The sequence below is a fragment of the Plectropomus leopardus genome, chromosome 6, assembly GCF_008729295.1.
Source record: "Plectropomus leopardus isolate mb chromosome 6, YSFRI_Pleo_2.0, whole genome shotgun sequence".
Classification (NCBI taxonomy): domain Eukaryota; kingdom Metazoa; phylum Chordata; class Actinopteri; order Perciformes; family Serranidae; genus Plectropomus; species Plectropomus leopardus.
The window spans coordinates 29,846,175-29,860,533 of record NC_056468.1 but is presented as its reverse complement, the minus strand read 5'-3'; the positions used below and the strand labels follow the sequence as shown (position 1 = coordinate 29,860,533).

Below are 14,359 nucleotides of genomic sequence, written 5' to 3'. Positions count from 1 at the left end.
TCTATATTAGACAGCGAGTGGTTTTTGTCATAATGACATACCTAATCTCGCTTGCCTGGCATACATTTATATCTCAGATTTTAGGGCAGACATTGCCCCTTTCAATAAAGGAAGGTGAAAACAGCTTTCTAGTGACAACCTTTGAACAGTTACAAGCCAGTATAGTCAAGGTGAAACATTTTAAAGGACATAAACACAAGAGAAAAAAACATTTTTGAGTGAGGGGGGGACTTTTAGATTGCCTGTGGATAAAGTTTTCTTATTTACTTTGAAGTGATGCAGTGTTTTTATTCTCGTTTTTGTGTGTGTGTGTGTGTGTGTGTGTGTGTGTGTGTGCGTGTGTGTGTAAGCTGCTCCCTCTGCGCAGTCATTTGGAAGTTTTGGATTGTTTGTATTGTGCTCACTGACAGCAGCTTTTCCAGACACATTTGGTTTGTTCTTCTTGGCAACAAACCAACTGATGGGAATGTTCCCCAGCGGGTGTGTTTTCATTCGCATACACACACATTAATGCTTTTTTTTGTGTTTCCCCTGTTATTGTTTTTCCCCACAGTGCAATATGTCGGAACAGCAGCAACAATGCAACAGAGATGGATGGAATCGATTGGTATGTTTCTGTCAAAATGGCATCAAACTGTAATCTGTTCATTTTTTAAATTACATAGAGGTGCATTGAAGTGTGTGGAAAACTTTCATATGGTTTCTGACAGGTCGTTGATTTTCTGGGTTACCAGACGGGAACCTGTATGGGCAATACAGGTGAGAGTGATAATGCTCCACTGAAAGTGCACATAAATCAAATTCCACCACATGAACTGAATTATAACGCAGGATTCAACCCAAATACAGCAGCAGTCAGTCATTAGATAAAAGCACTGCAGAGTGAAGGAGCTCCTCAGTGAAAGTTGAGCAGCCAGAGGAGATGAGATTGCACCTGCTGCGCTTATTTATCTGCTTCTCTCCTCTCTGCTTCAGGTGACAGTGGCCTTAATCAGTTTTTTGGAGACCATGCTTATCACATATCTCAGCTACAAGGTAAGAAGCTGGTTCACATTTTCTCTCTCTTTCTCTAATCCATGCTGATGTCCTACAGCTGTCTGATCAAAGTCCAGCACGGCCCATTTGTTCTCCCTCTTGGGCCGACAGCTTTCAGTGTGCTGTCCAAGCACCAGGGCCAAAGCACCTATTACAGACACGAGGCCAGACGACTTTTGCCACTAATTTTAGACCCGGACATCAAGCACTCAGCCTCAGAAACACGTTACATAAGCCAGCTTGCAGGGCTGGAAGTGCTTTTTTGTTTCATCTGTGCGAGTCCTCTAAAGGTGCACTGTGGTCCTCGGTTCATATCCATTTGAAAGGAGGACTGTGAGAGTAGTGAGTGATTACAGTATTATGTATTTTATGGAAATAACTCAAATTCCCTAAAATAGAAAGTGTCAGTCTTTGTGTGAGATTGCTACACTGATAATGAGCAGAAATAAGCAGAAGGATTTTTGTCCGACGCAGTAATAAACAGTCTGTTAATGACGTGGATGCTGTGCCTCTCTCTCTCTCTCTCTCTCACACACACACACACACACACACACACACACCGTCTCTCTCTCTCTCTCTCACTCTCTGTCACACACACACACACACACACATACTGTCTCTCTCTCTCTCTCTCTTTTCATATGGGTTACTGTAATTTTATTATGTTGATCTGTTTTGCGCACACAAAGTCTATTGCACGTCTGTCCGTCCTCGAAGTGGGATCCTTCCTCAGTCGCTCTTCCTGAGGTTTCTACCTTTTTTCATTGTTAAAGGGTTTTTGGGGGGAGTTTTTCCTTATTCACTGTGAGGGTCTAAGGACAGAGGGATGTTATATGATGTAAAGCCCTCAAATGATGATTTTTGATACTGGACTTTATTATTAAAATTGACTTGACTTTACAACATATTACAAAGCCCTTACAACAAAATGCACTCCAGGGGCCTCATTACAGAAAAATATCCTAAGTTTCAAATATATCCTATTATAGAAGTAATTCCTAAACACGTGGCTGTTTCTTACCCTCCTGTCTTATCTTAACTTGCTATACCTTTAAAATTGATTCTTTGATAAGTACTCACCCTTTTATCTATAGCAGCAACCTCCAAGTTGCATAACGTTGCAATCTGTGTACTGCTTAGTTGCTTTATTTAACATGAAGACATTAGAAGAAAAGCTCATCCAGTTTCTATTTAAATAGAATAAGCCTTAATTACCTTCAGATCGAAGGAATATGGGGACCAAATATGCAGAAGACACCTGTTGTATTAACACCACCCTATGAACACCACCCACATCTTCTGGAGATGAAGTCTGCATTTGCCAGGAAGCTTTTCTTTGTTTGGAAATATTAGTTTTAGCTTTGCTGCTCTGAGACCTGGTATTGTCTCAGACATTTTGTTCCGTCGGTTTCAGCTCCCTCCCCTGTGGTGATCCTCTGAAGTTTGGTCTAGGTTTTATTATTTGCAAATTTTTTTTATCCTTTTATGTGTTGCCATGTCTTTTTTCCTTTCTCAGAAGGCCATTTAGGGACTTGTACTGCATGTATTTTATGAGGAACAAATTCACTTTCTTTCAGCTGGTGATAAAATGTAGCCTTGTAAAACGTTTTGGTGTCACAGACTTTCATATTCTTTTGTTGAGAACTTTTTTTGAAGAGCTTCATCATATACTGAAGCCACAACTGACCTGCACCTCGTAAACTCTGCTGCACTGTGATTAGTATTCAGCCCCTCGTTGATTGTGCAGTTAGCTGCAGCCATACTTTTACTGCATGTACTGTTTTACTGTTTTATGTGGCCTTTTTGAAGAAAAAGTCTACATTTTGCAACATTTTCAATATGAAAGGGAAAGTCCACATCACGTGTGGTTGTATGAGGTACTTCTCCTTAATAAATGAATTACATACAGTAGATGGTGATCTGCACACCCACAGTTTGGAGAAGCAGGCAGGAGTACCAACACTGAAGCTAAGCAATGTACTGCTGTGATCGGGTCAGCAAAAATGTATTAAAGCCACCTAAGAATAATAATTATAATATAATATAATAAGAAAATTTTCACTGCTTTTTCTTGCCATCAGATGGCAATTTCTGAAGCTGTTTATCGCTCTCTTCAAAGCCAGACTCCATTGAGAAGATCAGATACTTAACATAGCTGAACACGAGAGCTGCTGGTCTGCTGCTGCCTCAGTAAGTTAGCTTGTCTGTGTTATTGTGTGACTTTAGTGGATCTGAATGTACCCTTTTGAATGCCAAAGTCACACAGTAATGCAAAAAAATAACTGATCAGGCAACATAGACCACCAGCTCCAGCTTTGATGAGAGCTGTATAACAGCTTCAGTTCCCCTTCATAAATCCCTGTCTGATAGAAAGGTAAATATAAAATATTATTGTGTACTATTTTTTTTTTTAGATGGCTGCCCCCACTCACAGTGGTATATTGCTTTATTATCAGTTTTCCTGTCTGCTTTTCCAAACTGGGTGGATGCCAACAGACATTACTGTATGTGAAACACTGATAATGTGTAAGCACCTCATACAGAATATCCAAACTGCAGTTTCTCTTCAAATTAAACTAGTTTGTTTTCCTTGTCATTTGGAAAAAAACTTCCTTTGCCTTATTGAATACATAATCCAGCATTTAATTATGGGAGGATACTGATAAACTGAATTTACATAACAAATGTCTTAAAGCACGAGCAGAGACAGCAGACCACATGTACAGCAGTTTAAAAACTCTTTGAAAAGTCATACAGTCTGAAAAAATGCACTTGCGGTAAAGAGACATTTTAATTACAAAGACCGTGATAATTATTTTCAGTTATACAGTAGCTAAGCATCATTAAAGTGCTCAACAAGCAAGCTGTTTCTTTGAATGCCTCAAGAACAAACAGGCGAAAGTCTCCAGCTTTCATAATCTCAGGTCAATGCTAAAATCATTTATATCAAAGATGAATGTTTAATTTTATTGCTCTCACCCATTAGAGTAATGTAGTTGTACAAATCACAACATTAAAAACTGTTGCCCTATTGTCTGTGTTGTTTTCATGTCTCACCTGACTTCCTCTAATGGTCATTATTATTTTTATTACTGGAATTTCTCCAAAAACAATCTGCACTCTCACTGAATTATTTTCCATTAATTTCCTTTCTAGGGGAACATTTGGGAGCAGATCTTCCAGATATCCTTCATATTGGAGATGATCAATTCGGTGCCATTTATAATCACAGTGAGTTATTCCTTTAATCAACTCAGAAGTCAATATGTTTCATGAAAAAATGTGTTAGCACAGGCTCAAGGTGATTTTGGTAGTGTTTTTCACCAACCAAGCCAATAATCTGCTGTCAGTGCCGCAATACCATGTGTACCTCATATAGGGGCATATTAATGTAATGATTTCCTATACTATCGCAGTTGTGTTGATTGATTATTATTTTACCCCTTCTCTCTCTCTGTTCTTTCTTTCCTTTCCTCCTTAAGATCTTCTGGCCTCCACTAAGAAACATATTTGTTCCTGTATTTCTTAACTGCTGGCTCGCCAAAGGAGCCCTGGAGAACATGATCGTAAGTATTTTCAATAATGTGTTTGTAGTACTGGATAAATTGAAGCTGCATTGCATAAAAGAGAGCACTACTGAGGGCTTTGAGGGTACATTATACTTCCTGTGCTGTGGAGGCCCTCAGCTCATGAGTAACTCCGGCTATAAGGGCTGAGTGGGTTTATACAATTTAGCTGTCTGGACAAAATTCAATTGAGCTGGCACTGTGCAAAAATCAGTGTGTCTTTTTGAAGCAAGTGTTAGCTACATTAGTTTTTATAACCTTGTTATCATTAATGCTGTTTATAAAGATAAATTAGCTCACTGTCAAATTAGCTGGCTATTAGGATTAACGCCAACCATTTAATTCAGGTTTGCTGAAATTAATCATGTTTGAAGAAGAGATAAAAGGGCTCAGAGATAGAGGATGTTTTTTTTACAGCTGCCTGAATAGATGAAATGAATTCAGACTTTTTACTTTTAGTTTAAGATTAAAAAGACACAAATCTATATTACAGCTTTTTTTAAGGTGAATATCTGTTATAGATGGTTACATGTATGACAGGATAAGATAAGATAATATTAGATTTTTCATCCATTCATTGTCCATAACCGCTTGTCCTCGTACGGGTCGCGGGGGAGCTGGAGCTTATCCCGGACTATCGCTGACACATAGAGACAAACAACTAATCGCGCTCTCATTCACACCTACGGGTTTAGAGTCAATTTAGAGTCAATAATTAACCTGACCTGCATGTCTTTGTAATGTGAGAGGAAGCCGGAGAACCCGGAGAGAACCCACGCTGACACGGGGAGAACATGCAAAATCCGCACAGAAGAGCTCCCCTGCCCAAGGTCCGAACCTTTCCCCAACCTGGGTTCGAACCAGGAACCTCGTGCTGTGAGGCGTCCTATGATAAGATATGAAAAGCTGTGATATAAGATAAGATAATCCTTTATTAGTCCCACAGCAGGTAACTTTGCATTGTTACAGCAGCAAAGGGACATGAAAGCAGGTATGGACAAGATAAATAAAGCAAAAAAATAATAGAAATAGTAAAAAACCAAGACATAAAACTCAATAGTTAAAACAATATTTATACTAATTTACACAAATTGCACAAGAAAATAATAATATGATTGCACATTGCACATATCTGCAGATCCTTAAAAAGTCTTACAATGTCTTAAATGTATTTTCTAAAATTATATTAGGCCTTAAAAGTCATTAACAACACTACTAGCAGCAGTATACAATTTTAACCTCTTTTTTTTAATGTGAGTTAAACAAACCAAACAGATTCTTCCACACATTGTCAAATATTATCAATCTCATCATCTTGCGAGACTTCGCTCCTCTGAACGATTTGAGCTAGATTTTTCTCTGACCGGGACTCCATGCTGCGTAGCGAGGTGAGTCTCCTGCACCCAAAATGCTGTCAAAGCTTAAATTTATAATTGCCAGTGCAGCCTTGTTTAATTCTTTCACCCAGGAGAGAGGCAGAAAAGAGCCATGAAGAAAGTTGTAAAACTTCAATCACAATCATGAAGATGCTATTATGCACTGATCAAACAACCTCTGTGTTTGAAGTAATTTGCAATTTTTACCCGACAAATTACAGACATGGTAGATGCACATGCGATTAACTCGCAGGCGACTTCGCAATAATTACAAATTACCAAAGATCCCTAGGTAATACTAGTCCCCTGCATATAGGGGATAATAAGGTAATAAGGTCTTGATTGCCACAAACGTTATGCCTAATTTCATTCATCAATCTTTTAATTTCTTTTTGTCAAAATGTGTCACACTCTTCTGCTTGTAAGTCCACATTTCTGATGTTACAAATCAATAAACCCACCGCTGAACAAAATACCATAATACTGTTGCTGATATCTTTTTACTTTACACTTGCACGTACATGGTGGCAAAATGTAGATTGACCTAACTCACTCTCATAACCATAGTAATATATAAAACTAGCATTGCACAATACCACACACATTAACTTTCTTTTATACCTACCTGATTGCTTGAACTGAATGAGTAATAGCTACCTACAGCGCTAGCTATTACTCATTCAGTTGTCTTCATTATCCAACCAGCTGCAGTTGCAGGGGGATAATGATGCAACTGCAAAGCATGCAAATACTTAATATACTGTACTCCTCTACTGTAAATAAAAATGATAAATTAAATCTATAAGGAGAGCACAGCACATTTAAACAACAACAACTGCAGGTAAAACCAAACAGGAGAAAACACTGCAATGCAGCACAGAAACACAGAGAGGATAAAAAAAAATACCCCGGAGCACAGGATTCTGGTGTTGTTGTATCAATATTGTCCTGGATTTACCAACTAGGTGCAAAGTGACGGGTACAAGGAATTCAAAGCAATTAGATGATATCCAACTGGTGTAGTGTGTTCTCTCGCTGTGACACAGATGAGACCATGACAGAGTGAGAGCCTCACGCCAAGCCGGCAGTTGGGCAGATGGTGGAATCTGAGGCCAAGCAGACCAAGCACATGGAGAGAAAGCAGGGACAGTTTGGCGAGGCGGTGATGGGAGGCGGTGGCAGGCAGAACATGTTAACAAGGTGCAACTGAAAATGAGTCGTGAGAGCGAGAGGGAGATAGCATCGTATTACAATAAAATGTTCATCCGAAGGGGAAAGGATTCTGAAGTTGGATACGGATAAAGAATGTGTGACAGATAGATAAAATGATAGTTGCTGATATTTTCTAGTATTGTACAAATGTTGCATTTGTTATTTTTTTTTGTAACTGTATTTATATATCTCTTTCGAAAACACCAAATAGAGTTTACAAAGTGTTTTGATAAGCAAAGAAAAAGCAGAAATGGATGTTTAGAAGGCAATACAACAACAGAAAGCCAAACAGTCCTACTGAAGACAAGCGAGATAAAACTCAGGTAGAGTTTGGATAAAAAATTAAAACATGAGGACAAATAATACAAGTTGCAAGATGCAAAATGTCAATAAAATGAATACAAATAAAAAGACCAAAAACAACAGAAGCATTTAAAGCAATAAAACCACAAATAACAGGAAATAAATTATACAACATAAATAGACATGACATAAAAGCAAGTCTATAAAAATGGGTTTTAAGGTGATTTACAAGAAGTCACTGATTTTGCCAGCCTTATCTCCTCTGGCTGCTCGTTCTAAAGTGGAGGGGCCCCGATGGCAAAGTCGCATTCACTTTTAGATTTAAGCCTTTTCTTTGAAATGACTTGAAGGCTGCGAACTGCTTCATATGGGGTCAACATTTCTGTTATGTAGCTTGGGGCCAGACCCAGATGAGCTTTAAAAGTAATCTGTAAAATCTGAAAATCAATTCTACAATAAACAGGGAGCCAGACCGGAGAGGCCAGGATTGGACTGATGTGATGTCATCTGTTAAAACCAGTAAAACCTGGCTGTCTCTTTTCATTTGTCCAGAATGACTTCCATCGTGCCATCCAGAGGACCCACTCTGCCATGTTCAACCAGGTCTTCATCCTCATCTGCACCTTACTGTGTCTGGTCTTCACTGGGTGAGTGAACCTGTGTTCCTGTTTGTCACAGACAGGATTTGGGGCCTGTTTACTGACCCCCACTGCAAAATCTGTTCCCTGAACTGTGGCCCAGAAAACATTATCTCCAGCACAGTGGGTAGTGTGCATGTCTCAGACAAGGTAGATTATTTGGGAGAAGAAGGTATACTTGTTGTAATAGCAGAGATTGAAAATGTAGGTCTTGTAAGCACTGTGCTGTGCTGGTTTTGGTTAAGTGGTGAGATTTTTCTGGCAAGATGAAATTTGACTGAAAGATACCATAAATAAACAAGTTGATAGTATTTACCATCGTAGCCGAGCAAAAGTTTTGTGCAGAATGAATTAAAGGCCTGTCCCAGATACACTGGCTGAGTTCAGTGATTGAAGCAAATTGTGTGCTATCAATTAAAGTTTTAAAGTAAATACAAAAAAATAAATAAATAAATAAAAGATCTTGACATTTTTTTATCTTTAGGTTTTAACTATTTTGTAACCAAAAATCCAGGTGAGCAGTAGTGAATTGTGTATAAACACAATAACAACAGGAGTTAAAAGTCTTAACTTGAGAGAAAAACACACTTGGCCATTCTTATTCCCCAATCATTCTTCATTTCTTGTGCCTCATTGATTTCCACTTTTATAACACCAGTGTGTTTTAATCACAGCCTCCACATCTTAGACCTTTAACTCTCTAACTGCCTTCTTGTGCCTTGGCCAGCACCCACCTCCTCCACTCAGTCCAGTCATTCTCCTCAGCCTCAGGGTTTCATTAAATCTCCAACTTATCAATGAGGGGAAAAAATCAGATAAATTAGCAGAAGCAGGGAGTTGAAGCTGACAGAGCGATCGATGGTGTCACTTTGAATGACGCACTAATCAGAGACGAATCTGTTATTATTCTTGTGCCCTTTGATCTTGGGCAAACTTAATTTTGATGCTCAGTCTGCCACAATAAAACTACAGAAGCAGATTACCCTGGTAAAGTATCTCTACATACTTTAATTTACTTAAGTACTGTACTTAAGTTTAGTTTTTGAGTATCTGTACTAAACGTAATTTTTTTTTTAAAAACGTATTACTTTAACTTCCTGTCATTTTAAAGACTAAAAATAATTTACTTTTGACATACCACATTTCTACAAAGGCTCTAGTTACTCGTTACATTTAGTTTGAAGTCAGCTGAAGATTTTTTTTTTTTTTCAAATGCAAAAGTCCATAAACTGTGATCATGCATTTCTGTTTGTGGTTTGTTTGTCGAAGTGATGTTCCCGTACCGCTACCTTGAACACGTGTCGCTCAGAATGGGCTGCACATCGGTAGAGACAGGTAGAGAGGAGAGGTCATCAGCAGGCAGCTGTATTTGTTTATGCGATGTTAGTGATGGCCGCAAGAGATGGAGATAATGATAGATTCTCCACCAGATCGACCATGGCCATACCATAAGTTTTTGAGATGAAGAATGACCTGTATCATTTTAAATGTTTGCTCAGTTTACTGCACACAAACTTCATCACGGTGTACAAGAATTCTAACCCGAGAAAACACGTCACTTTGTGTTTTTATGGGCATTTCTTTAGGCTTTGCAGAACTTTCACCAAGGTTTTTATTCTACAAGCAAGTCAGTGCATTCAGTGGCTTGTTTTAGAGTCATTAGGTTCTGTAAATGTATTGCAATAATATACAACAAAAGGTACTGATATTTAAGTTGTCTTAAAAGCAAGCGCTCCAGTATGTTAACTCAAGTAATGATTTGGCTCTGCAATTTTCATTTGTATTGGAGTGATATTTAACCAGGAGTGTCTGTACTTTGACTTGAGTAATAGAGTTGTGTGCTTTGTCCACCACTGTATCATAGACATGGCTGATGTAGCACATGTTATTCCTCGTGTCTCTGCAGAGCCTGTGGGATCCAGCATCTAGAGAGAGCCGGGAAGCACCTGAGCTTGTTTGACTCATTCTATTTCTGCATCGTCACCTTCTCCACTGTCGGTTACGGGGACGTCACACCACGAATCTGGCCCTCCCAGCTGCTGGTGGTTATTCTCATCTGTGTCGCTTTGGTGGTGCTCCCACTGCAGGTAACTAATATAAAGTGGACTAACCTCATGTTTCTCTCATGCAGTGAGTGCATCATACCTTAGTAAATATTGAATTATGTCCTGTCTTATCGTGAATTCTTGTGATGTTCTGCATCTATTGCCGACCTTCGTTGGGCTATGATCAAATATTAAGTGACATTTTCTTGCAGCTATCACAGGCTTCTGCAAATAAAAATTCTATGAAGGGGTTACTCCTCTGACATTTTGGCAGCGAAAAGAATCACATCTTACTCAGAATTCAGGCCAAGTCATGCTGGCTCACACTTGCTGCATGATAAATTAACCTATTCGCTGTGTTATTTATTTTTAAAGATCACAGACATGTTCATCAGTTGAAGTGTTTACCATCCCCGCCGAGCAAAGTGGCTGAGAAATAGAAATGAACTCATGCTGCTGGCAAATGACTGCATCGGCAGTTTTCGCCCCAGTGTTTTCACCCTCTGTGTCCAGACAGCAAATCTTTCTTTCTCTTATTAATAATTTCACTCTAGTTGTATTTGACATCACGTCGATGTTGTTGTCATTTTTTCAGTTTGAAGAACTAGCGTACCTATGGATGGAGAGCCAGAAGTTAGGAGGGAACTACAGCCGACACCGGGCGCAGACAGAGAAGCATGTGGTGTTGTGTGTCAGCTCGCTGAAGATCGACCTGCTGATGGATTTCCTCAACGAGTTCTATGCTCATCCAAGACTACAGGTGCAAAAAACAGTGATGAAAACAGTGGAGTTTTTCAGAAAGTGAAGAAAGTACAGCGATCAGTATTAATACTCCACATGCATGTATGCATTGCATCTGTTTTGTATTTTACATATGAAGCAATGTTTGATGCATAAGTCCTTGTCAAACAAATAAATAAATAATTTTTAAAAAATCTTCATGAAATACCAAGGCTGCCTTTTGCCATCAGCACAGGAATGGTAATGCAATAAGCACAATGACAACAGATTACATTTTTTTTTCCACTTTATAACATATAAGAAAGTATTTTGTGAAGCCCTCTTGTGGAATAAATGTAGAATAAGTAGGATAGATGCATGAAAAGATTTTTCCACAATAGTTGCCACTTCTTTGCAGCATTTTAGATCTAAAAATCCTCATTTTACACATGCACTGTAAAAGCAACACACTTAACCTGTATACATTACATTAAACTTGCAGAATAATGCATTCTCAGTTACTGTTTGTAAACAAGTTCACCAGCGAAAGTGAAAGTAGAGCAAATCCCAGATTCACTCTTGTTTGGCGTTTTGCCTCACTATATTTGTGTTTCTTTTCTGCGCTGTGCCTCTTGGATGTATGCAGCTTATAGTCTGACAACTGCTCGATACCTTTTTATAAAGCCTGGACCTCTCCTGAGGGCTGTCGGGGTAAATGATCAGAGATGTCCTAAACACAAAATAATCAAACACAGGCAGAGAGAGGAATTTCTGCAGAAATATACATCACCACAACTTCTAGTGAGTCATAAGTGATGACTGGGAGAGATTACTTCTTCTGAGTCATTTTCTTTTTTTTTTTTTTTTTTTTTTTTGGAAAATCCTGCATAGCAAACTTTTATATAAATGTATACATATCCCTTGGTTTTCAGGACTACTATGTGGTGATCCTGTGTCCAACAGAGATAGACATTCAGGTTCGCCGCATCCTCCAAATCCCTCTGTGGTCTCAGAGGGTCATCTACCTTCAAGGATCTGCCCTCAAAGACCAGGACTTGATGAGAGCCAAGTGAGTGAAAGTACAGCATGCATGCATTACATTATTACATTACATTCAGACAACACATAAATAGGGCTACTTCACCCACAAAATGACCACTTGTATATTTTCTTTTTACCCTTTGTTATGTTGAATTCTTGAAGAAAACTTTGTTTTCTCTCAGTGAACGAAGAATCCAAAAATGGAGAATATTCATGATGAATTGAGGTAAAAGGGGTGCACATTAAACAACAGCAAACTAAATCAACATGTGCAGTATCCAAGTCTATGTAGTCCTATGCTCAATACTTCCCAATCGCACACATTTTCACTAAAACCTTACAATTTGAACACCTCAGCATAAACACACACACATACACACAAGTAGCCCACCTGGGTAAGCGAGTGAATTTAAACTCAGTACAATGTAACGCCCGAGCAGTTCAAACACAAAAACTTATCAAGACGTGCTACACATAAGAGGAAGCATTTTAAATTGTATTCTTTAAGAAAATTCATGTGTTGGGGAAGCAGTGGATAAATGACATTTGGATTATACAGCACAAGTTGTGTGAGTATGTAAATTAATGTTTTGATATAGTTTTGCTGTTGTTAAACACAAAACTCTTTTACTCCAGTTCAGCAAGAATTGTATGAGTTTGTCATTCTCTGTAAGGGTATACAAGAAAATCTAAGATTTCTTCACAAATTTGGTGTAACACTGGCTGAGTATATGATATACAGCTGATGATTTTATGGGTGAGGTACTCCTTTACGCAGATGGGAGTGTCATCTCTGATTCCAGCGTTCTTTATGAAAGTGCAGAGGCTGAGAATAGTGTATTGATAGGAAATGGCTGCCTCTTGTCTTGACGTTAGATTCTTTGAATCGCCGCCCACATGTCCAACTTTGATGAAGAAAATGACACAAAATGGTAATTCAATCTGATTATCAGACTGCGTAAAACTACTAGTAGACCTTGTGTTAATGTGTAGCAAAGTCAGCCATTGAACTGCGTTTCATGTCCTTGAAAGATTTGAGTTTAGCACATAATCTGTGTTTTATTCATTTTAGGTTCTGGATAAGAATCTCTAAATTACTTGAAATGTAAATGTAAAGTTTAAGTCCTTGAAGTGCAGTTAGAGGATGAGGTACTTACAAGTCCACTTGGCTGCCCTCTGCTTTGCACATCAGTGTAATGGGATTTCACTCTACACTGATCATCTGCTCACATCAACGGCCACATGCATAGACAGCAACTGAAAATTTTGCCTCTGTCCCTTCAAAATATCGCAGCAGCACCACCAGCCTGCCATTCGTGGTTTTACTGCCACTTCAGGGGATCCTGCTGCTTGCCCGCAGATGTTCTGCAGATTACGATGTGATACCAGTGAAAAGAGGTCAAAGGACTTCTCACTGGTGGTGAAATTAAAACCATAAATTTGTCCAAGAGCCCATACCCTTTTCCAAACCCTTTTCTCTTCTGATTAGATGCTAGGGCCATTTCACGCGCTGATATGAGATATATAAAATCACCCAACCAGGCAAGCTGCATAGACTCCTCCGCCCTGCTGTGATGAAAGATTTTCTTGCATTCTTTTCATTTTCTTCAAGTTGAGTTTTCTGTCACAAATGAATGATCTCTGCCCCTCGTGTGTTGCTCACTCCCAATAGCAAGTAACAGTAGATTGTTTTCATGCTAGAATGCAGCTTTTAACCTTTTTGTCACAGGGCATTAGTAATCATCCCTGCCTAGCTTTTCTTCAGAGCATTGATCTCTGCAAATAATTAATTTTACGTTTGACTGAATGTCCTCTTCACAGTCATCATCCCATAAGCCTGCCTGTCTGTAATTCTATTTGTTTGTCTCTCTGTCAATCCTCAGGATGGATGACGCCGAGGCCTGCTTCATCCTCAGCAGCAGGAACGAGGTGGACAGAACTGCTGCTGTAAGTCACATCGACAGGACATTGTCAAATCAGTCCTAAGCTCCATTTTGTTGCCAGTGTAAACCCTCTAAGGATAATTTAAACAGAGCAATTTCCCTTCACACTCTGCTTCCTTCATAAATTAGCCGAGAGAGTTTGAGATTTTCAGATGATGTCGTGATCCTGTCGGACCTGCCACTGAGTACTGGGAGCACGCTGGGGCAAACTTTATGGTCCATAAAATTCAGATTGCATTAACAAATTAGTCGAGGGATGAGTAAAATAGAGATATCTCTTCCTTCACAGGATCACCAGACTATTTTAAGGGCTTGGGCTGCAAAAGATTTCGCTCCAAATTGCCCTCTCTATGTCCAGATTCTCAAACCCGAAAATAAATTCCATGTCAAGTTTGCAGGTAAGTGCAGAAAGATTACCAACCTTTATTTTATCTTCCTTTTCCTTACGCATGAGCTTCTTCGTACTATACTTCTTCGTAT

The 14,359-nt window shown here is 39.0% G+C and overlaps 1 protein-coding gene across 2 annotated transcripts in view; it reads left to right on the top strand.

The window, feature by feature from the left end:
- The window catches only part of kcnt1b (potassium sodium-activated channel subfamily T member 1b), a 107,533-nt gene that overhangs the window by 58,016 nt on the left and 35,158 nt on the right, over positions 1-14,359 (top strand). For both annotated transcript variants that reach the window (XM_042488127.1, XM_042488126.1), the window contains exons 6-16: positions 554-607; positions 711-759; positions 976-1,035; positions 4,192-4,266; positions 4,518-4,601; positions 8,045-8,139; positions 10,037-10,217; positions 10,771-10,935; positions 11,828-11,964; positions 13,820-13,883; positions 14,169-14,277. In XM_042488127.1, coding sequence (XP_042344061.1) covers positions 554-607; positions 711-759; positions 976-1,035; positions 4,192-4,266; positions 4,518-4,601; positions 8,045-8,139; positions 10,037-10,217; positions 10,771-10,935; positions 11,828-11,964; positions 13,820-13,883; positions 14,169-14,277 — 1,073 coding nt within the window. The remainder of the gene's footprint in view (positions 1-553; positions 608-710; positions 760-975; positions 1,036-4,191; positions 4,267-4,517; positions 4,602-8,044; positions 8,140-10,036; positions 10,218-10,770; positions 10,936-11,827; positions 11,965-13,819; positions 13,884-14,168; positions 14,278-14,359) is intronic.